This window comes from Agelaius tricolor, unplaced genomic scaffold, assembly GCF_023055355.1.
Source record: "Agelaius tricolor isolate 1412-34295 unplaced genomic scaffold, bAgeTri1.0.p SCAF_3, whole genome shotgun sequence".
Lineage (NCBI taxonomy): Eukaryota > Metazoa > Chordata > Aves > Passeriformes > Icteridae > Agelaius > Agelaius tricolor.
Window position 1 is genome coordinate 12,128,612 of NW_027269263.1, and position 24,930 is coordinate 12,153,541.

A 24,930-nucleotide genomic window follows, 5' to 3' on the forward strand; every position below is an offset into this window, starting at 1 on the left:
TCTCTGTTTGCTTTTCAATGGCTGCCTAAAGGTCATATTCTTCTCTACAGCTACTAATTCTGCATGTGTAACAGAGTAGAAAATATGTTTGTGAGGTTTTGGTCTCTTTTTTGTAAATATAGCCTGGAATTCTAGTACATGCACTAGCTCCTGGTGCTGAAGAGCTCAAGGACATGGGAAAAATAGCATCCTGCTCTCTTCCCACTTCAGGGCCCAGGGCTCACCAAAATGTAATGACTTAGAAATGGATGGAAAGCAATGCCACTGCCACAGACAAAAGGATTTACAAAAGAATTAATAAATGACTATCACTTCTCTTGCCTCAGGACTTTTCTGGGTAAATTATTACTCTTTAAAGCAGTGCACTGTGAGTAAGCTGCCTGACTCCCATTAACATTAGTAGCAGTGGCATAGCATAAGCTTTATGTGCCAGTTCTGAGGATTAATCACAAAGTTTTATCTGTAGGGCACTCGCTTTGAACTCAGCAAATCTGCAACAGAACAACTTTCCTCTGTCAGACTCTTCTTTGAAGAAAAATCACAAGGAAGTGGGTGGGCTGCCGGCTAAGCCACTTTTAACCCACCAGTGCTTCCCCCATAACTCCAACAAAACACTATAGCAACAAGTGAGAGCATTAAATAGCTCTCTTGCTGCATTTCCAGTAATGTTAGCCAAGGTATGGGAGCAAGCAGGGATAATTTTTTTTGAGCAGGAAGAAAAAAAGGATAAAAGAAATCACATAGAATTAATGCAGTAAATGCACCATCAAGATAAGACTGGGGTTTTTTTAATACAGGATGAAAGCTGGAACACTTGAGAATAATTTCCATGTATGGATTTGGCAATCTAAAAATAGCACCTCATTTAACACCGAAAAAAGACGGTAACTGACCCTAAAATAGATGGTGATGAATACATTCAACATCAAATTTTCTCTATTTTCTCTTCCCTTCTATGCTTGCTGGCACCTTTTCCACAGCCCACCCCTTGTAATTTCCCTAAATAGGGAGGAAAGGCAATCATCTCTGAGCAGCCTCAGCAGAGCAGGACAGCCACGATGGAGAAGGCTTCACAGGAGAGCAGCTCTGTCAGCTCGGGTCTTGTTATTGTTTGCCTGAGGTGCTGGGATTTTGTCTCACTTCATGCTACAGTGACAAATATCCACCTCTTTCAGTTTCCACGTGATGTTGCTCCAGAAGCTTTCAGACCTCCCCTTTCTGCAGCAGTACATTTCCTTCACACAGGCTTTTGGTTTGGTAAAACTCCCAAAATGACCCACACAAAGGCACCATCAGGGAAAAGGAGAGTACAGGGATACAGCCAGCCTTCAAATTTCAGCCTTCTTATCCCAGGGGCTGGAGAAGGGGTCCAAGGCCCCTCCACACCACTGTAGCTGCACTTTCAGCCCACTGCTTGGGCTTCAGCTCACAGAAAGCCAAAATCACTGACTCTATGTTAACTCCATTTCTCCCTCCTCAAAACTAGCAAGACCTCCTCCACAAAGCTCTTGCTCTCCAGTAAAATCTACTGGCACAACAAGTTGTTGGGACATCTGTCAGGCCCAATTACAACACATTTGCATTGGGGCCAAAGTGCCTAGACAGCTCTAAGATGAGAAGCATATAAATGCATCACAGACTCTCTGCCACCAAACCAGCAGCTGGCCAAAGCTGAGAACCTGAAGAACAGGGCCATGAGTAGAACTCATACCTTACTTATCAATGCTGAACTCCTCCAGCAAAGCCTGGCACTGAAGCAAGACACATTCTGACCTGAGGACAGCCCCGGGAGCCAAACTGCATGGCTGCAGCTGCCATAGTGCTGCATTTTGGGAATGGCAGGGCAATAGTGCAGGAGAAGGCTTGAGACAAGGCAGCAAAGCTGTCTAAAGTCAGGTGAGAGCTCTGCTCCAACGAGGGATCAGCTCTTGCTAGAGCAAGTTTGTACACAGTGATTAAGCCCAGTGGCATGTTGGTAACTGGGACATGCCCAGAAATTGCCTGCAGTACACCTGGTGCTCTCAGGTCTCTTGCTTTCATGAGCAATGCATCATTTCAGCCTTTCCCCACACACACCCCCATGTAAAGAGAGAACTCATTGCAGGAGGCAATGTTCTGTTCCTTCTGCCTGTTCATTCACACCAGAGGTCCAACAGAGCAGCCATGTCCACAAACATCTCAACATCTCACTTACTTTTACTGATGAGGCCAGCATTGTAGGAAGAGAAACCAAAACACAGTGAATTCAGGACAACTGAAATACCTGTTTTCTGATCATTCATTAAAAAAAACCCACAAGGCTTCAACTGGCAGCTATTGATATTTGCTAGCAGCAATAATTCACACTATTTACTATCCTGTGCCTTTGTTGCCTATCCACCCCAGACATTCACATTCAGCTGGGTATAGGATGGATATATACAGCAGAGTCTACAAAAAAATTTTTTTGTAATTTTGTGCTCTAAGTAGTCAGAACAACTTACCAAAACAATTCATTTCTTCACCATTCTGTGTACTGACACTTGAAAAATACTTCACCAAGATTTCTCTTTTGATACTTGAATGCAACAGTGGGCAAGATTTTCCTTACACAGCACTCAGTGAGGAAACAAGTGCAGTGAATCTCACCCATGGCCAGCTCACACTGCCCCCAAACCATACCCATAACTCTTGTTGGGGTAAATGCGCTGGTGTGACAACATCCCACATGGTTGATTGACTGTTCTAATGACACCTAAATGAACTCATCATCACTTACCAGCCTTCTCTGTAAGTCAGGGAACGAGATGTGATGTATTACTGGACAGCTACATGTGATCTGCCACCAATGACCCCCATGGATGTTGACACCAAGCATAGCCCCATCTTCACATCACCTGCAGCTCTGCCCTGGATGCTGTGGCCTCAGACATATACATGCCCAAAGCTCTGTGGCATTGCAGCCAGTGTCACAGACCAGTCAATAACAAAATAACAAACCTAGCCCAAGCCAAACAGTTTGAATTGTCCACATTTACCTGTTGTGTAATCCTCAGATCTGTATAAAACAGACCCCACACCCCTAATGGGGTCTGTATAAATAAAGTGCAGGCAAGAGCTCTCTTCTATGAGCCTTGGTACTTTGGTTTTGGGAGCTGCCTGCTAGCTATCAGCTAGCAGGTGTTAAAAAAAAGTAAAAACACTTTTTATACACTTTTAATAGCTGGTTTTGTTTTATCATTCAGTCAAAATTAAGAGATTGATCTCTATTGATCTGTGGAAGGGCTCCATCTTTCTGTTGCTTATCAGAGTTCTGCCAAGAGCTTGACACACACACAAACAGAAGTAAATTTCAAAAAGTAATGAGTGAGCAATGGCAAACTCATGCCAGTCTCATTCACCATCAGACTTCACTGCAAAAGGAAAATGACAGAGGCAACAGCTTCTGGTTATTGTCTCAGCACTGCCAGCAATGTCAGGAATTTGTTTGATTCTCACATAAATCTAATGCATCCACATAACTGAATAATAAATAGAGGAGAAAAGTTCTCTCTATACACAGAAGAGCATCTAGGCATCACATTTTTATTTCCCCCAGCAGCTTTTCCATTATGCTCTGTTTTCTCTTTTAGCTTCTCCCCACGTGTTTACACGCATCACCTTAGCTCCCTTGTTCATATTCTTAAAGGCACCACTAAAAGCTCATCCAACTGCATCCTCAGCTCTTGGAAAAACAAACCAAAAAACACACAGGGCCTCCCAGGCATACAGAGTTCCTCTCTGCACTCACCACTCCCCAAGGCTGTAAGATTCCTGCTCCTACACCAGAAAATGTTTTCTCTACTCATGCCTACAGGATAGGAATAAAATACTTGGAAAGCAGCAGTATCCTTCCAACTGCCAACCATACCACTAAGCAGCCACCACCAGATGTTCTTCCCTTTCTATCAACATCAAAATGAAGGCAGCTGTTGAAGCAGATGGCTTTCTGTCCCAAAGTAGCTCCCCTCAAGCCCACCAAAATGAGACTCGGAGCCCTCTGCAGATAACTTGGGGCCACATGATCATCCTACCCATGTCTTCCCTGACTGATGTTCCTTGTGCCAACCTCATAGAGAGGTGTGCAATTCCTACAGGCCATCACTGCCTGGAGATTAGCTCTCCATGGTCCCTCAGATAAAGCAGCTTCTGAAGACTGCACCACCAGGTTTAGGAGCCTCCTAGACCTTCCTATGAGGTCTTAGCCCTACACTAGTATTTAGTATGCCTTCTCTAAGCACTGCTTTGGTACAGTAACAGATCAACTTGCTTGCTCTACGAGGAAAGGACAGCAAAACACTCATCACAAATCCAACAAGCCAGTGAAAAATGGACTCTCTTCTCTGGCTTGTAAAATACTGAAGCTCCCCCAGTTGTGATAAAAAAACACAAATATCCTTACCCTGCGCTTGTCATCTGACTGCCAAAAAATGGGAATTCATTTACCTCTGGAACTCTGCTCTTACTTGCATAGAGGATTGGTTCCCATTGAAAGCCAATGCCAGAACTGTTAATCAGGAAATCCTATGAACTAGCAGCCAAAGAGATACATCAAATGATCTAATCCATCCATGCATCACACAGATTTTCAAAGTGCTCCTGCCTGTGCAACCCTTTGTCTTGTCAAAAAGCTTCACCTAGCAGAGCTGTCAATTCAGCTTTTCAGAGCACCACTGATTCCTCCAGGAAAACTGGGCAGACAGTCTGAAATACTAATCCTATTGCTATATCAAGGGGGGTTTTCTTGCATTTCTCTGCCTGGTTTCTTCTTACAAAAGCCTTTCATTCTCAATTACTTCCACACGAAATATCTGGTCCTCTGTGGAGGGGATGACACCATGGACTTTACTACTTCATCAGCTAAAGTCAGTACAGAGGAACGGTGCCTCAGCAAATGGTTGTCAGAGCCAAGGCTTATTTACAGAATAAAAATCCTGTTTTAATGTAAAGATCTAAGCATCAATGAAAAAACAGCAGAACTAATCAACACATAGGTCCTGGTACACTGGGTTTCGTGAAGGATGAAGATATTCCTGAAAAAAGGCAAAGACCAGTTCAGCCTAGGTTTATGTGAAATAAATCACAGGTAACTCTAATGAACCTCTGGCAGCAGATGGTTCACAGCCAGTAATCATGGTCAGGACTATCCTTGTCAATTAATCATTTCCTGACCCATGCCATTTTGGGAAAGGCAGAGCTGGCTGTGGCCAATCTGAATTGGCCAAAGAGGATTTGTCATCTATAACAGGTTCTGCCCAGGCCATATCAGAAAGGCCATTTTTGCATCATATGCCTACAGTTATCCTTTCAGCATGCATTCCTTTCAGATTTTATGACTCTGTAATAGGACTGATAATCATTATTTCTCAAAATGCACTAATTTCATTATTTTTCAAATTAAATTATGGTTAAGATTACTTGCAGGTAAAACCAAGTACCACTAAGTTATTTGTGCTGTATCAGTTGCCATAAAATCAGCAAGAACATTGGTGTAGAGAGCAACATATACACAGCAGAAAATTCCCAGCACCTACACATACTGTAAGGGACAACCTTTGATCTTGGTTCCTCACCCTCCTATCTCCAGGGACCTGGGTTTTAACAGGTTCTGAGGAACCCCCACTTTGTTATATCTAATCTGCTAGGAACTTTTGAAGGTAGTTTTGCTATTTTTTCTAGGCAAAAATGTATACATTCATTTGGATTCTGGTTTTGGCCAGTGAGCTTTCATTTGAATTTTTTTTTTTTTACTATCTTTAGGAAAAACATTCTTGATGTTCGGTTTTGCAAGGGTTTCTAGGAGATAGGCTGCATAATCCCTGGCACTACAGGACACAGCATTGTCTAGCACTTACAGCAGTGGGAGTCCAAAGACCTGAGTTCTGTTTCTGGCTCTCCCACTCACTCTCCACATGACGTTTAGCAAGTCAATTCACTTCTCTAACTCCTTCTGTGAAATGGGTGTGCTTAGGTTGTATTCCTCCTTTGGCACCCAGTTTAAATCCAAAGGATGCTGAGTGAAAACCATCTCCTGAGTGTTTCAAGATGCTAGGATGGAAGGTGCACTATATACCACCAGCAGCAGCATTAACAGAAAAGTTTAATTGTGGGATCTGTCCATTTTCATTGAAATGTCAAAAAGTCATTTTCCTTTCCTGATATCTCTTGAGTATTTGGTACTCAGATGCTGATTTCACACAATTTTCATCTAAGAATATCTGTTCTTGTTTCAGTAGAATTATTATTTAGTATGAATATAAGCCAAACCAAACTCTTAGTCCCCAGCCTACAGCTCCCTTCTGATTAGGAACTTCTCTATATAGATTCATGCCTCTACTGAATTCCTCAGTGGAAGAAGAAAGATTAAAGACTTGCCTTGGCAGTTTAACACTTTTCTTCCCTTGGCAACACGATCAGGCATGAGAGCAAGTTATAAGGAATGACATTACATCATGCTCAAATACATGATTATCACATGCTGCAAAATGGATTCTACAAGGAAGACTGATTTAGTGTGTGCCTGTGATGATGAGTAAAGAGCAGCTGGTACTGAACTAATGCATTGCTGAAGATTGTATCAGATTAAGCCAGTAATTCAGCTACCTCCATGTCCTCTCCCATAAAATTTTAATAAACCCAATCTTATGGGAGGAAAGAAAAGACAGGGACCCTACTGAATTATTTATAACTTTAGTTATGTATGGCAAAGAAGCCCCTCTTAGGTGAGAAACTGATATTCTTCCATTGATTTTCTTCTGAGAACATCTAGGTGAGAATCAAGTTTTGGGGGAAAAAATCCACAAAATATACAAGGATGCAAAGGGCAAGCCAGAAAAGACAAAGCTGATGAAGGCAGAGATGAGGGAGAGTTTGTATTTATGAAAGAGATATTGATCAATTGCACATACCAGTGGCAGACAGACTCAAATTAGCTGTCATAATTCCAGTGATGCAGAGGGACATGCAGGCTCAAGCTCCATTAAGTATAACCTGCATCCAGAGCAGCCAGATGAGATTTGCCAGACTGAACTCTGAATTCCCACAGGAGATACCTGCAGTTGATTTATATTCCTGATTTCTTATTCCCCCACCAACTGTGCAATCAGTTCCTGGAGGTGGGTAGGGAATAATTGAACAGCTAAACTGTGATTCACCCAGCCAATTAAGGAGTCTTGGGATGGGCCCCTAGACAAATCCTTCAGCTTCATCTGGTCTTCATGGACCAGAACTGCATTTGCCTCTGACAACAGGGCCAAAATCACAATGACCCAGTTAACACTAACAATCTGAGGAAGTAAAGCTGCATTATGGTTTCTGTACATTAATATTGACATATTTTATATTTTTTCAAAGCAGGAAGATGTCCTGACTGTACATGAGGTTTGAGTTTATTCTGTAATTCAATGTCCAAAGAGCATCACTGCAAAACAGTAATTAAAATCGCAACCACTGCCTAATGGCTATTGACATATAAAACCCACTTTCATGTTTCAGCCTGCAACTTCTGTCAGGTCAAGGCCAGGTTGTTTGATTCAAATTCTCTTGCCTTCTCTCCCATGCTGGCTGCTATGATGTTTCCTTGTGGATGGTGCATGGCTTTGTGAACAAATCACACTAAACTCATTTCCAAAGTGTTCCACTTATGTCTATCTTCTTGCACTGAAGTAAGGAAGCACTTAACTCCTCATTAGTAACTCTGTATGTGGCATATAATCACCTTGAAATATTTAACTGCTGGGATTTCATCTCACTAACATTGTGGGGTGGGGTGTCAGACTGGGGTATAAACAAACTGGGACATAAATCATCATAAACCAGGCATTAAATTGGTATATAAATCAAAAATTATAGAAGTCAGATGGATGAGACCCATTAGAGCCTCCTGTTTGTTCTTTCCTCTTCTCTCACCCTAAGAATGCACAAGGCATCATTCTTGATTAGCCAAGAGACAGAAGAACGCCCATCTCTCCCCCTCTGTGTCTCTCAAGAGGGAGAGAAGGGAAACAGAGAGCTCTGTATGCATATTAATATAGCTATATTTTGACTGGCTGAATGACTAGAAATGATTAGCAGTGGTATGTTTTACCTGTCAACATCTCCACTCTGCAACAGGCAAAAAGTGTCTAATACTTCTTTGCAAAAAATCACTAGTGAGACTGGAGGGGGTTTGCTCCCAATTTTCCTGCACTCACAGCAGCTCTGTAAATGCCTTAAGACTCTCTTCAACAATGCAGACAAAAATGTCTTTTTTTCTTGTGTAACAGTGTAAGACAACACCAAACATCACCTAAGCCACAGTGAATCCAAGTGCCTGCACTTGCAAATCTAAGACACAAAACCAAAAAAGCCAAAACCTATCAGCATGAAGGTTACCAAGCCAAGCATGTCAAAGCTAGGAAATAGAGGAATGGGACCTTTTGAAAGGGTCAGTGTGAAAGGTGAGAAGACAAGAAACTCTTCAGCAAAGAGCAATCAGAGCAGAGATCAGTCAGGTGGCCAGACCTCCTCCTCCCTCTCACATAAGCACTTTGCTCTTCACTTACTCTAAAATTCCTTGGTGATAAGTCAGTCCAAGAAATTTCTTAAGACATGGTCCCTAGCTGTGTTTTCCTCATTTACACCAACCCAATATGGGTTGGGTGGCCATTTGAAGTTTGATTATAGTGCAGAGCTTTTATAGTTACTCTGAAAGCCAATGGGAGCTGTGCTCTGGACATATGTAAAACTCAAGCTTTCTTTATATCCAGCTGGACACTCAAAAAACCCAAACAAGTTATCTTTGATTGTCAAGCCCAAAATGAATATTATAGCCAACCATGAATGGTTATTAGATATTAATATATTTATATTTACACTCCCTTCTTCAATTCAATGACTAGAAACGTGACAAAATCCATGAAGTGGTTAACTCCATCATAGGATCAGGAGTTGTGTAATCTGCAATTCAAAAGGCCAACAACCATAAATTCAGCAATGAAAAATAAACCAAACAAAAGCATCATTGAATGGAAACAGAATATCCCAAATGTATGGAACAAGGCAAGAGTATGTGATTACAGCTATTAAAGACTCAATAATGAGTGTGCTTAGAGGAGATAAATTAAGGCCAAGTATGCAGCCCAAACTGGGTCATCTTCTAACTTTACATGCTTGTATTTGCAACCTTAAAAACGCTCATTTGATTTCAAGTGAACTTTTAGCAAACAACAAACTGCAAACCCAGAAATTCTAGTGTGGGGCTTCTTACTGATTCAGAAGAGTGGCAAGAGGGTCCTCAGCAGAAAATTATCCTGATTCACCTGTGAGCCCCATTATATGAGCTGGGCAAGAACCTGCTGGTTGAGGGAGCAGGATGAGACCTCCCTTCTGCCAGTGTTTCACAGCTGCATTAGCAGCAGATGTGCAGTAAGACCTCTGACTTGTGCACTTGGAACAGGGCTTTGGAATGGATCCTACATTTTCCTGTTTGTTCCCCACTTCATTCCAACACAAACAGAGTTTGACCATTTTTGCACCTTCTTTCCAAAATTTTTCCAATCCATGACTCCAACTTTTTTCCCAATTGCAGTGCTTAGTAATCCCTCATATTACCTCTTCCAACTCTCCAGCACAGTTTTGCCCCTTTCTTTGTCCACATTTTCTCCCTTGTCTATTATTTGCTATTCAGGACTGAAGGATGTACTGACCTCCTCCCTTACTCCATCCCTGCTCTTCTGCCACTAAGAAGCAAATAAAAAATAGTATGCAGTTGGGAAAGTTATTCATCAGTGTAGGTATTAAGGTCACAGGCATATTAGCAGATCCTAAGATGAAACCTAGCAGAAGGCAATAAAATCCCTTACAGATTCCTAAATAGGTCTTAGACTTCAATGCCAAAAAAAAAAAATTATCTTAGCTTGAAATAGCAGGATATGAAGAAAACCCTACAGCAGAGAGAGAGGGGGAAATGAGAAGGTCTGTCACTACCACCTGGCCATTAGCTGTGGGAACAATGAATGCAATGAAGATCCAGCAACACGAGACCTCCAGGCATGTGAGCACCTGGTGCCTGACTAACCTCTGGGATGGCTGCCCCGTCTGTTGTGACAACCAATGCACTAAGGAGTGACATCATCCCAAATGGCACTGACCAGCAGGACGGGGCCATACTTCAGAGTGTACTTCCATCTGGGGGCCCAGGTAGCTAATTAAAAATGAATCAAGATTTCCTTGTAGAGGCACATACAGGAGAGAGTGAAAGAACAGAGCACAAGTGGGATGTTGTCTGTTTACTTCAAACACTGTTTTTAGTAGTATCCATAAAAAAAACACAAAAACAAATATTTTCTGGGGTCAGCCCTTATTAAAAATGCAACAATTAAATATTTATTGTTGCTTATAATAGCAGATGGGGCCAAGTCCATAAGCCTGCTGGTGTTACCAAGGCATTGTGAAGCTGTCAACTGAGCTTCTGTGCAAATTTCAACTTCATGTTCCATGGAATGAGAAGGCTTGGGAAGTCTGTAGAAATTAGAAGTCTGGACATTTTCCTGAGTGTTAATTGCTGCTGCATATTGTTCCAGTAGTTTTACTGATTATAAGGAAGTATTTGAGTGCTTTGTAGGCTCCTGCAAAATTCAGAGCATTAATGCCAATAAAATCCACTCAACTTTCAGCATAGATGCTGTATGAATTAAAATATTACCACTCTGTACATCCTGCAGAAATTATTCATTTCCTCCAATACTTGCTCTCCGCAGAATGTGCCAGGCTATTACTTTTGACTTCAGAATTCATTTTTTATGCAAATGGCTTTTAGACCACCACAAACACAGGAGTGCTGCAGTTCCAGAGTGCAAATGAATGATATCATTTCAATACAAAGCATTATGATTGTTGTTCTGACAATGCAGCTCTCCTCACTGATATTTTAGATTCAGAGCCCACATCTTGTGGTCCTGCAGTAGAAACATGAGGGTAGAAAACAGGTAAAGGAGATCCCACAGTGCCAGGCAAGGAGTATTTTCAAAAGGCCCAGGAAATTCTGAACACTTAGGAAGCACCTGTTTATGATCTGGTTCACTCTAAAGCAGTCTGGTGACAATTTCTAAGCTGTGCTGTAAAAAAATCAGTTTCCATAGCAATTCCAGCCACTTCCTGCCCAGATGCAGCACTCTTCACATTCCTGGACACAAAACACAGCTGCTGTGGAAGACAGGCTGAAGAGGCAATGGCAAGCTGGAGAAGAGAGACAGACAAATTCCCTCTTTTGTGGCAGTGTTACATCCAAAGTAGAAAATCAGGTTTGTGACATATAGGGAGAAGGAAAAATAAAAAGGCTTCTAGACCCAACTATCTACCTCACACAAAAGGCTCTGTGAATCAGCAAAACAAGAGCTTTTGGAGACAATGAAGAATTTTTTTATCTCTCTTCTGATGTAGAGACTTTCATGCACTATAGCACAAGCCACTGGGAGCTCTGCCAAAGGCTCCGAGAGCCATGCAGCAATTGTCCCATTTTCAGCTACCAAGGCAGGAAAAAGGGAAGAGGGAGTTATTGCACTTGTTCTCTAAGAGAAAAACAAATACCACTCTTCAAGAACACACATCAGCAACTTGCTTATTTGCAGCACTTTAAAGCCACAGTAGTTTCTACATCTGCCTTGGAGAGAAGATGGCTCTTCCACATGAAACAGTTAATTCTCAGAGTGCAGCATAAGATGAATATAGAGCCTGGGTTGCCTATAGCCTACTAAAAAAATAGAACAAAACAAACACACCCACACAAACCCAAACAGGGATGAAAGCAAAATGACCTTACTACAGTCCTTCTGGTGGTAAAAAAAAAAAAAAATCCAAAAAAAACAAACACACCACAAAGCATCAACCCAACTCTTTGTTGTTCTCCAAAGAGTAACACAGATTGAACACTCCCTGGGCTTTTAGCGCCTTATCCCTCAATGGCTTTAAAGAACAGTTTTGTTGGCTCCTAGAAGATGCTAAACTGAATACAGTACATCCCCTCATTACTTTGGAGGTACTGCCATTTTCATTACAAACACAGCCTTTGAATATGCCATAATATACCAGAAATGGTTTCCTGAAGATTTGGGGACAAGAAAAAGAATTAACATCAGCATAGCCTCCCTTTTATTGTCAGCTTCCTTAATGCACAAGCATCCAGTTGAAATGCTTATTTTATCACCTGATGTCCTGGATTGCCAAGCAAATTGTATTCTATTTGCCATCTATATGGCAGTTGTCTTCCGTTAAATGGGCAGTTTTTCCTTCCACAACCAATCCTCCCTCTGGAGAGACACTGCTGATAACAGGCTATTGAATGTCACTGCATGGCTGATAAGAACTACAGCATCCCATCGTGAGATGCTCCACCCAGAGGGAAGGGCCAAGCATTCCTAACTGGATATAATCTGGAGATTCTGGAACACCAGCACGGCTTGTCCACTGGATTTTCCAGAGGAGCAGCTGCCTCTTCCCACTGGACCTTCAGAGGAAGATTCCACCCTTTTAGAGGATCCCTGCTCCAACAGAACCACACCTCACACTCCAGGAGGGCTGCAGCCACATTTCCAATTGGACTGCTACCAACACCCTGACCAACAGGGTGTCAGGTTGTGTTCTGACTCTGTCAGTGTTGTTTTAGTTCACTTCATTGTTTATTTTATCTTTGTGTTTTCTTCCCTAAGAAAGATGTTATCCCTGCTCTCATATTTTTCCTGACAGCCCTTTAATTTCAAATTTATAACAATTTGGAGGGAGGGGCTTTACATTTTTCCATTTCAGGGGACTCTCCTGCCTTCCTTAGCAGACACCTGTCTTTCCAAATTAAGACACCTGAAAACCCTTCCCAATGCCTGCACCACATTCTACAGCTCAAACACCTGCCATGAGCACATTCCCATGTTTTATGAACACATATGTAGTATAATGAAAGTGAACCCACAGGAACAGCATAAAACATATGGAACAATGTGTAAATAAATATAGACCTGCTCACATTTTCTTGGCTTTCTACTGCAATAATACATCTCCATTTCTAAGAGCATCAATGATGCTGGTCTTGTTTTTCAAAAAACACAACCATGGATCAGGTTTTGAACTCAAGGCCAGGGTCAAAGTGTGACAAGGTAAATGCCTAACAGTGACTCAGTTGTATCACTACATCAGCATCTTCCAGAAAGACATTTACTCATGCTCAAAGTTGTTGGACACGGCTTTCCTCTGCTTCTCTCTTCCCCTCTCAGCTCATATAGAGACTTGTTTTGTCTAATTAGATCAACATTTATCTCCTGACAGGCAAGAGCTGACAATACTACAATCATCTTTCCCTCTCTCCCCGTTTAACCAGAGATAGTTGAGAGGAAGTGATTGCAGCAAAGACAAGTCCTATTTCCCCAGCTCATACTGCCATAGGCAATCAATTTGGAGCAAAGGTTCCATCTTGAAAATGTCAAACAGAATGAAAAAAAGATAAAATCAAAACTGGTAAAGTCAGCTACAACCATTCCTCTAGGACCAGCTGCTCTCTCAGGTTCTTGCAGCATGGCTAACAGCACAGCTAGAGTAGAGGAGGAGTATCTGCTTTGTGTGCTGAATGGTGCCATGGGGTCCTCAGCCTCAAATTAATTGTCCCAGGACCCATTCCTGCAATTCAAGAAAAACTGCTGGAGCATCAGTCCTGCCCACCAGTCCAACAAAAGCAATTTGCAGTCCACGGTGGAAGCCCTCTCTCCTCTAATCCCCAGCCCACTGAACATGCAAAACAATGGCTTCCTTCCACAGGCACCACAGTTGGCTGTCCATACACAAGCAGAAAAAAATACATTACTCAAATACAAATACAGCCAATGGTAACAGTGGCTTCAGCCTGGAAGAGACATTTTTGTTTACTAGGTTGATGAAATATTCTGCTTTCACTTTTCCAGTTCCTCTGAAGTTCTCCAAGATGCCATTTTGCCCCTGTGTTTCTTCAGGAAATACTTTTTTTCCCCCCTATCTCATGCTACAGATCTGAAAAATAACCCATGGCAAGAAAAAGAAGATAGCCAGGCCTGGGCCCGGCTTCTTTTGTTGTTTGTCACAATATTCACTGATATGAACAGGAAAATATTCAAAAGAAAAATAATGGCCAGGTTGACTTGGAAATATCAGACTGACAAATGTTGAGATAAAGTAGCTGTGTCCTGGATGAAACTAGTCCAGAGGCACAGAGCAGGATCAGCTTCTAAGGCAGGGGCTAAAATCACAGGGACTTTCTGAAGAGATTTATCCTACTTGGTCTACTGCAATGCAAAGGGAGAAAAAAACCCTCAACCAAACCACAATTTGAGAGATTGGTATTAGCCTTGTCTTTTAAAACAGGTTACTGTTTCTACACTGGAAATAGTCATATAGATTCAGTTCACTCTTAAATGCAGTGACCTCCAGAACCACCAGTGGGATTACCCCATATATCAAAGCACTCTGTTGCACCAACTGCTCAGGAGAAGAGAGCTTCAGCAAAGTATTTCTCTACTCCTCTGCCTTCAGATAGGTAGATGCAGATGTCACTTCTATCTGCATCTCTCTACACTCTGACTCCTGCAACTGGCAAGAAAATTTGGGTCAGAAATATGAGGTACACTCAATGTACCCTCTACAGGGAAGAGACAAGCAGCCTCACCCTGAGAATGCCTCAGACCACACCAGATACATAAATATGTGAGCAGTGTCTAAATTGCACCTTTGGAGACTGACAAATGCCCTACCAACACTCAAAGCTCAGGAACTTGCTGATCCTACCAAAGGGTGCACAGAGCCTTAGATGACCAGGTGTATAACCCTTTATTTGCGCCATTGCTGAGATAAAGATTAATTTTAGAAAATTTTTGAACAGTGAGATTCCCAGCAAATAGTTGCAGATAAGTCATTGTTACTCAACACATACACAAAGCAAAACCACACATACATAAAGCATAAACCAAGGCCCCTTCCTACTGCCCTATGAGCCCTAACAGAAGATGTTTTACATGGTGGGTGCACTTCTTTTTTTGCCCATAGAAGAGCACTTTTACCTTTTATGTCAGCATGAAACTAACACCAGCAGAGAAGACAGGTGGGAGGAGAAAACCTGAAGTGAACTGAACCTTTTGATCTTCTGATTTCAGGGACAAATTAGCATAACACAATATTTTGCAAGACCAGCCTCTTACAACCTGCAGAGAGGCATAAGTTCAATTATTCCTTCTTTGTCATATCACAATAAAAATAGGTATTTATCCACTTAGACACATTTTAAAAAAAACCCCAACAGGCATTTAGCAAGACCCTATAGAATGTTCTTAACTCTTTACCAGAGTGTACTAGAAAGGCCTACAAGCATCACTGAATCTCACCCATGCAGGGAAAAAAAATTATAGCATTGCACCTTCTCCTCCTCTGAGCTTAAAAGGACCCTCTCAAAGCAAGAGCCACACAGGGGAGGAGTGAAACATACTGAAAGCCATAGGAACACCACAGGTCTGGCACAGTTCTCAAGCTGACAGAGTAGAAGCTCACTATCACCTTTCAAGGTTCTCAGTCAGAACCAGTATTGCCTCAACCACTGCCACCTTCAAGGAGATTCAACTGCTTCCACCGAAACAGAGCTGCTCAGGATATTCATCAGTCCCCACAACTATGTAGTAACAAGAACAGTAGTATCCTTCCTTGTGAAATTCTACCTCATGCATTTTATCAGTGAAAACCCTTTTCCATCTCCAAGATGAGAAAGGGACAAGATTTAAGGTCAGCCAATACATCCCAAGGCAATTCCATCCCTGTCAGATCTTGTCACTTCAGCAAGCATTACAAGTTGGTGACCACTGGCTACAATTATCACTGAGGGCTAAGCTCCTTCCTTGTGCCTTAAAGAGTGCAGCAATTCTCTTTCAAGATCTTCAAAGGAGAGTGATGCCACACTCACACAGGAGCTGCTGGCAGTGGGACATAGTCTACAATAAAAGCCAGCAATGAATTCTCCTGGAAGCAGGAAACTCAGCAGCAATGGCATGAAAATGTGCTCACGTACAGAGCATTCCACTGAATTAAAAAATAGGGCATTGATTTTGTTATTCATTTTTGTATTTAACTCAGTATTAATCTCTGCATACAAATGCCTTTTCCCCACTGCTGCATTCTCATGCCTCAGCAGAATTTCCAGTCAGCAGCAGAAACAGAGATGTAGGTCCTAAGAACAAATCGATCTGTCTGCTACAACGACAAACTGGATGTGAGATGAGGGCTCTGAGCAGGCTGCCGCTCAAAGCCTCTGCTCTCATTTACCAGGGAGCCTGCACACGAGGAGAAGGTGAAGAAAGGCAGCAACACTTACGCAAGGCGTGCCACTCATCCTGGCGGATTGTCTTGGTGATGTTGTACGTAAGGTTCTTGGGGATGGTGGCTGAGGAGTAGTGGTACTTGATGTACGAGCACCGCTCAATTGCTCCTGGGAAAGGCAAAAGGCAGAAAAGTGTGGTTAAATCAATGTAACATGTCCTGCCAGCTACAGGCCAGATGGGTTTGACAACCAAAAGCAAAGCCTAGGAGCAAAGCAATCCCTACCATCCCTGCCCACTGTGACAACCAGCACACTCTCTGGCCCATGACATATAAGCTCAGATCCAAACTTATGATATAGGAAGTTTATCTTTCACACATTCTAGGGAGCTTCCAGACTGGCCCTAGAGTAGCTGCCAGTGACTGCTTTCATTCACTATGAGATATCTGTGCTGCAAATTCTTGCCCGAACTGTGAGCTAGCAACTGCATGCAGTTAATGTATAGAAGCTGCAAGTTCATGTCTTAGCTTTCTGTGCAGTCATGGTCACAACTCAATATCCATACTTCAGGAAATACACAAAGCAAACACCTTTGATCCTCCCTTGAATAAAAAGAAAAATTATACATATATGTAGTGAACAATTTCCTAACCCTTTCCACTCTTCAGCAGGGGGACACATTACACTGTCTCCTGAAGGTACCTAGACACTTTTACAGCAGATTCAGAGACAGAATTCATTGGCATCTCTGAACAGTGAGGCTCAGATAGCAATATCAGTGGTTGAAATGGGCAATTTTTTTCCCCTCTGTATTTTCTGGATTTCACCTATGCTTCATAGAAAAAAACACCATGTGCTGCTTCTGATGTCTTCTGGTCACATCATTAGATCTCCTTTTACAAATACTTTCTGTACAATAATTGCCCCTCCAGGATCTGATCTCCCGGCATCTCTCTGCATAGTTAGTGTCCTTAGAAGAAAGAGTCTGGTGTAGTCTGATGCTTTCCATGAATTATAGCCTAGCCAAATTTCACATCTGATCAGACACCTGTAACTGTGTAACTGTTCTAGTATTGATGAAAGCCAGTCAGGTTTCCTACATTGCTTTTGCCAGCATTCTCAGCTAACACTGGCTTATTAGACCTTCTCACTAAGCTGTCAGAGTCAAAGCTCATGGAAGTCATTCTCCCACTAACATTATGTTATTTTGGCTCAGGCCTTTGATACCTAAATAGGTATCCTTAATGTGGTTGGCCACGCTGTTTGTTACTAGCTACCACTAGTCAGAGAAGCAGCTATGCTGGAAATGCTTTTATGTATTAAAAATACATTAAGACAAGCACGCAATAGAATAAATTAAATGAAGCAATGAATTATATAAATAATAAAGAGCGCTATACACAAGGAGGCAGGTAGAGGACTCTTACTGCCAGCCTGAACTGAAAAGGCAGACCCATTAGCCTTATATCGACAGTTCCACAGGGTAAAAAATGCTTTCAAACCACTGCAAATGCAGGTTTCTACTAAGGGTTGTAAGATACTATTTGGCATGAACTTAGATTATAGACCACGAATTCACAGCATGAAGAAAATCCATGAAACAAGTTATTAATTACATCACAGCCTACCAGCATCTTCCAGAGTTAGTGCAGTATAAACATTTGAGGTCCTCATTGTTTGCTTCTTGTGAGTATTCTTCACATTCTGCCTTTGACAGCAATTAGATTAGACAAAGCCAAATATTATAGGGGGAAAAGGCAAAATATTTACATATGTATCCGCCTGCCCTGACAGCGTGATGGGCTTCTGTGTGAGTCTGCACCATCTGGGCACCAAATGTACGCCCAGAATTAAAGTTTCAAACTAAGAATAGTATTTAAATAAAAAGACAGCTAGTGTGCAAAGAGCTTTAAAAAAATCCCCAAATCACAACCTTGCCATCTTATAGGTTTTCCTATCCCCTTTTGCTAGGTTGCTTTTATAGATTAGAAGTATCAGCAAGAAAATTAAAAATGCTTATTTGTCAGAAATTAATCTTTAAGTTATCAGATACCTGCCTAAACAAGAGATTTATATAGAATAGCAGAAAGAGACACAGAGCCAAGATACAAAATAAAAGCTTACAGAAGGAAGGGAGGACAACGCCTGTTCTATTTGCAGCTTTTCTGGAACCAAAAAGTCTAATTTCTAGTAAGGTCCATCAGATTTCTAATTCTGCAAAGACTTCTGGTGGTAATGCAGCAAGCTGTTCAATATCACTTTTATCACCAAAGCCTAAAGCAGAAAGAGATTATTGGCTGAATTCAGGTCATCACTTGACCATATCCATAATTTGGGGCTTATACTTCCTTCCCCATGGCTCTAATGAGACTTCAACACACAAAAATAGCTTTGGGACCACTATCAACCAGGGTGGGCAAATAGGACATGGTGCAGCACTTGGCATGGCAGTTCACAGAGAGCACTGAAGCCTTGCCAGCTCCAACAGGGAGCAATGGTGTCCACTCAGCAGAAGAAGGCAGTATCTTAGTGAGAAACTCAAGATTTTCATGGTCCAAAATGACAATGCTTGTGATTGCCTGGCATTTAAACATGAACCATTTATTTAAACCCACTCTCACAAGTGTAGGAGAATGACTATGCTGAGTCAATGCAACTACACTAGCATATATCAAACTAGAAGTGACAATCAGCTTTTGAACTTAAGAAAAAGGCCTTCAATTGCCTGGACCTGGAAATAAAAATTAGGAGAAGGGCAAGTTTATAAGCAGTGATGATTTCATACTTCTGATGTTTTCCTAGTTGTTCCACGCAGAAGAGAACAATGTTCAAGATGCCCAAAGATCCATAGTCCTGGAGGTCCCTATGAGAGCAAAAGCACCAAGAGCAGCAAGAATCAGAATTATCGCTCTGCTAGAAAGCCTTCTCAGAAAAATGCTACAAAATCTTTACCTTCAGAAGAACTACTAGCTATGCTCAATCCAGTCTTTGAAATAGGAAGAAAAGTAAGCTTTCCTCTCCATACCCTCAATAGGGTAACTGCAATTAATTTATGGAGCATTTTCAGCCTCCAGCACAAAATTGGACCAAATGCAACTGCAGCTTTGCTCTGCACTTTCCTCCAATAACTGGGAACAGTATTTATAGAGCAAAGCAGTGAGTGTTTTTTTTTTTTAGCTAGGAGCCACCATAGCAAGAGTTATAGGTGGCCACAAGAAACACAAAAACCACCACAGAGCTGCTCCAGAGACAGAGGCAGTATATCCTATATTTCTCTGACCAAAGGGAGATGCTTGCTGAAAATCCTAAAGAAAAGTAGCTGACATCTTCCAATAGAGTGCTAAGAAAAGGATCAGCAGAAGGATGCAACTAGAACCATGCAGAGCAAACCTCTGCCATGGCATCATCACAAGCACAGATGCTCAGGGGATTCAGCAGCTGTTAACTGTGGCTGGCAACTCCCTGTTCCTGCAATGGTCAGATGACAAACAAATTGGAGATAAGGAAACTAGAGATAGCTTCATCTTGAGCAGCTAAGTATGCACAGCATCAAACATGCACCTCCTCTTACTGACTCACTCAGCTGCTCAGGTTCCTTCTCATATCTGCTGATCATTGCTCCATACTATCACCTTAGCACATAATACTTCCTCTTCTCTCCATTATGAGAAAAACTTTTAACCTAGGCCACAGGAGAAATACCACCTGAAAACACTGATGTTTTTCTATTCAATTTTCAGAACTTTACCAACTAACATCCTGATGTTAGTTCAGCTGCTAGAGAAACTCAGCTACCACTGCATTACTGGAGCTGTAAACACCATCCCAGTAGAAGCCTCAAACTGTTTGGCAATGCAGGGAATGACTGAACCATTATCCCACTCTAAACAGAAGAAGGCTGACATCAATTAAGGTCCTAGTCTGGTGTCCAGGCTGTATTTGTCTTGTAGGTCAAAACAAAATTTTTCAGAACTTTTGGACCAGTATTTCTTCATCACCATTGTGCCCCCACCACTCCCTTAAATATGATATTTAAACTCTTTCAAACTGCTCCAAGCAACAGTTTTTACCATGGTTAATTTCAAAAATAGAATGGAAATTCAAAATGCCACCAAGGTATTGACTATTTCTCTCGTAAATGGTGGATCTCAGAAGCACCCAGAGGCATTCGCCCTGGTCAGTTTGACTTCTGCAAATGTGGTTGCTGAGTTTCATGAATTTACAGTGTCAGTGTGATCATATGGTTTAGTATTCTGCATAGTACAGACCAACCCATCTGAGAGCTGGTAACAGAAAGCAGTCCTTGACACAGCCTTTCGTCAAACTGGTAACCTGTGAGAGCAGTTGGGTGACAGTAATATCACTTCAGATTAAGCCCAAGATGGCACAGAGTTACTTGCATGGGTTATCTGAGTACTCCTCTCCTGTCTTGAGGACTAGAATATTTCTCACTTCCCCCCCACCTCAGCTCTCAGGGCTGCAGATTGTGGGACCATCCTTGAAGGTTCAACTACAGATTAACCCAATGCCTGTGAATAAGTTACCTTCAGTAGCTCGAGGACTTCCAGATACAGATAAAAATTTCTCCCACACTAAGATTCTTTGCAGCAGTCCCTGGGTTAGAGCAATCAGGAAACTGAGATGCAGGGAGCCAGCAGCTCACTCACTCTGGATGAGCTATGGTGTAGCCACGCCAGACTCCATGAGTTAGGACTGAGAGTCACCTTCATTCTGTAACATGCAGAGATCTGAACCAGGGGGTACCCATTCTTCTCTTATAGTATGCATAATGGATTTCTAAGAAGGATCCAGCTGTAAAACTAGTGTTTGTTTTACTACATTTCCTGTCAAAGCTTTTGATATTATGAGCCTCCCTGAAAAGACTAGTGTGGATACTCTGAGCCTTTGCTACCCCCAGGCAGCTTTTCCTTCTCCTGTGCTGCAGATACCCCTGGATGAACTGTTTTGAAGCAAAAAAATCCACAAAATGCACCCTTTGTTCTAGCTCTAATTTTCACAAATCTATTTGAGAATTACTACACAAATATTTCCTAGCAAAAGAAAGCTTAGCCTCTGGCTTGCAAACTGCACTCACTACATATATTTGCTCTTAATTTTGAGAAACTGCATTCAATATGAAAGATTGCCTTAATTCCATGGTTTGGTTGCTGGTCCCTCATTGGGTGACTATCTCCATAACAAACAAAGAGACGTAGATTGGCCATTTAGCCTCTAAGTGTTTCGCATTATCTTCAGAAAATCTGTAGAGCAGAGGAAGTTCACAGTGGGTTGTTTTTCTTAGCATAACATTTCAGTTAGGTTTCCAGAGGCTACAATCATAGTTAGGACCAAAATTTGGTAACAAAAAGCAATTCCACGTGGCATACGTATCTACTATTTTCTTAAAAGTCTTCTCTCACCTGGAAAAGTTCATCGTTTATTTGTGTTAGCATTTCTGCATCCTTCAAACTAGCACTGGCAATTCAGGTTGGTGCCATTTCAGAATTACCAGCCTGAGATGTATGTGCTGCCCTCAGTTACTTTAATCATTTCTTATGAGTCATCAAAACTCATCTGGAGGTACCTTAATATAGGCAAGACTTGCAGCTTTAGCATGAATTAACTGGTCAAATTAAACCTTGGAGGAGGATAGAAGGAGAAATTAAGTTCTACTTTGACCAGCTGCTATGACATAACTGCAATCAGAGACTGCAATCAGATTGCAATCATGCAATCAGATATGCTGACTAGTTAATGAACTCCGGATGACTTTTTTAATGAAATCAGACACTTATTAAAAAATATTGCAACACCTTAAACAGGATTATTTTGTCACTTATGGAGTAATACTAACTATGAAAGTACTGGTTACACATTTTTTTCCAGATCTATAAATAGATTCATAAAAAAAATGTAGGAACACTATTCTTCTGGATTAACTGCAGAATTATTTATGTTAAAAGTGCTCTCTAGATGTCAACCAGACCAATGCCCTGCTCAAAAGAGGCACAACTTCAAAGTTAAAATCAGATCCAAAGATAGATCATGTTGCTCAGGGCCTTGTCCAATCAAGTTTTGAATACCTCCAAGAATAGGGATGCACATCCCTGAGCACCTATTCCAATGTCTGAATGCCTGTTGGGTTTGTGAGGGGTCCCCAGGATGAGGTGAGAGATGAGGAATCTGACTCCTTGTTCTCAGAAGGCTGATTTATTATTTTATGATATTATATTATATTAAAGAATGCTATACTAAAACTATACTAAAAGAGAAAGGATATAGACAGAAGGCTTAACAAGAATGAATAATGAAAAACTCATGACTGACTCCTCAGAGTCCAACACAGCTGATGGTGATTGGTCATTAAACAAAAACAATTCACATGGAACCAATCAAACATTGACCAGTTGGTAAACAATCTCCAGAGACCACATTCCAAAGCAGCAGAACAGAGAGAAGCAATCAGATAATTGTTTTCATTCTTTTCTGAGGCTTCTCGGCTTCCCAGGAGAAGAAATCCTGGCGAAGGAATTTTTCCAGAAAATATGACAGTGACAAACACCCCTATTACCTAATCAGAAATTCCCTTAGTGTTGCATTAATATTTCGAATAATAGAATACCTCAGAGTACAGGGCTAAAAATCTAGGAAGAATATGCAAGAACCACCACCTTAATCAACATGTTTGGTGAATATTCATTAACTTATATGCATAACTAGAAGCCAATGTTCTAATTAATGAAGCTCAACATAGATTTTCAGTTGCAGCGTGGGCCAAACTATTAGAACAAGAGATGTTTCTTCCTAACTGGCTCTGGCATCATCCTGCACTGAGGTTCAGCTTGATCTGCCAGTAGGACTTGTTGCTACTTGTCCTAGATAAAGTGAAACAACTCCTGGTGCTCATTGCTGCTTGCTGTGAGCTGCCAAGGAACTGGGCAGATGACTCCCTTCAGTTGATGAGCTGAGTTTCTGTCTGTTGGGTTAAGAGTCAGTTGCTACCCCCTAGCTGCCTCCCCTGCCCATGGATAGAGGTGCACAGTCAGGTTCTACACACCTCCTGGATATCTCAGTAAATCAAAGAGGGATCTGATCCAGTGCCCTTTCCCATTTGCAGACAGACCCAAGGGTCACATATTGGGAGAGACAATGAACAGGTCTATGGGAGCACGTGACATGGATCAGGAGAGCACTTTTGGAAATGACCATCTGATGATGTCTATTTACTGTGCTTTGGTCCAGAACACAATGTGCTGTGTGATGATGCCTATTAGATTCTTCACAAATAAAGTTAAATCAGAAGATGGGCTAATGAAAATTCAACTAATGGTACAAGAGCAGAGCCAGTTTGAAGTAACATCCCCTCCTTGAAAACATAAGATGAACATTAAGTCCTAAGCACAAATTGTCTCTTTTAAATTCAACCCTGCCATATCACACAAAGGAAAAAACTGACCAAAATTTCAGGTCACCAGAAAAGTTTTGTACAGCTGCAAAACTGTATTAATCTATAACTTATTTTGATGCCTTTAAAGAATAACTTTAAAACTGTATTTCAATTGAAAGTCTTAAAACCACTCTAAAAAGTTCACAATATTTATCTAAATTTCATCTTTTCTTTTTCAACTGAAACCACCAGCAGCATTAAATTTTCACAAGTGGTTCTGTCCCCTTACATGCTTTTCACTTCAGAAACCATTATCCCCATGAAAATAAAAAATTCCCTGACTGTACTTAAGTGTAACTATAAATGTACTTACGAGCACATTACACACCTATAGACTCCCTCCTCTGGGGTAAATGCAGAAAGCCTGCAGCCTGTTAGGCTGCCAGTGGCTATTAAGTGAATATTTCAATATACAATCTTATTTCAACTTGCTTTTTATATGTAGATGCCTTTACTGACCACCAAAAAATGCAATGAACACAGAACTTCAGGAAAACATACTCAGAAGACTGCAGCATCCTCTGTTTTACCTGAAGGAAAAGCTTGCCTGTATCTACTGAGTAGAGAGCAACTGAAAGGATGAGACATAAAATAAATATTTTGCCTACAAAATGGCACATATCCAGAAAATACATTAACAGAATGAACAGCTTAAAGATTTTCACTAGGAAAGAGAGCAAACATTTTTTTCAGAGTGAGAAGCAGAACAGCGATGCTCTTTTTTCCTTCCATTTTTCTTCTACAGCTCATCTCACTTAACTTCCAAATAAAGACTCTCTCAGAGCCTCCAGCTTAGTCAAACTTGTTAGGCAATGCTCAGCTGGTAAAGCAGTCTTGTAAAAATTTAGCAAGGGGGGGGGGGGGGGGGGGGGGGTGGTTGAAAGGATCCACCATACTGTACTATCCATACAGAAATGGGGTAATAGACAACAGCGTGCCATTCCCATTCTAACCAGGTCATCTGGCAAGCTCTGCCAGCTCCCTTTCAGCACTGACCAACTAGATCTCTAGAGATATAGAAAACATCAGATCCAGTGCCCACATGAAAAGGAAGCCATCTCTGAAGATAATGAATCTCCAGACACACAACAGCTCTGTTGTGCGTGGGCTTTACGTGACCAGATTCCACAGAGCAATTTCCACAGATTTCAGACAGTTACACCTACAT

The 24,930-nt window shown here is 41.5% G+C and overlaps 1 protein-coding gene across 2 annotated transcripts in view; it reads right to left on the reverse strand.

The window, feature by feature from the left end:
• The window catches only part of TMEM178B (transmembrane protein 178B), a 222,706-nt gene that overhangs the window by 148,169 nt on the left and 49,607 nt on the right, over window positions 1–24,930 (reverse strand). For both annotated transcript variants that reach the window (XM_071422471.1, XM_071422470.1), the window contains exon 3: window positions 16,370–16,483. In XM_071422471.1, the coding sequence (XP_071278572.1) occupies window positions 16,370–16,483 (114 nt within the window). The remainder of the gene's footprint in view (window positions 1–16,369; window positions 16,484–24,930) is intronic.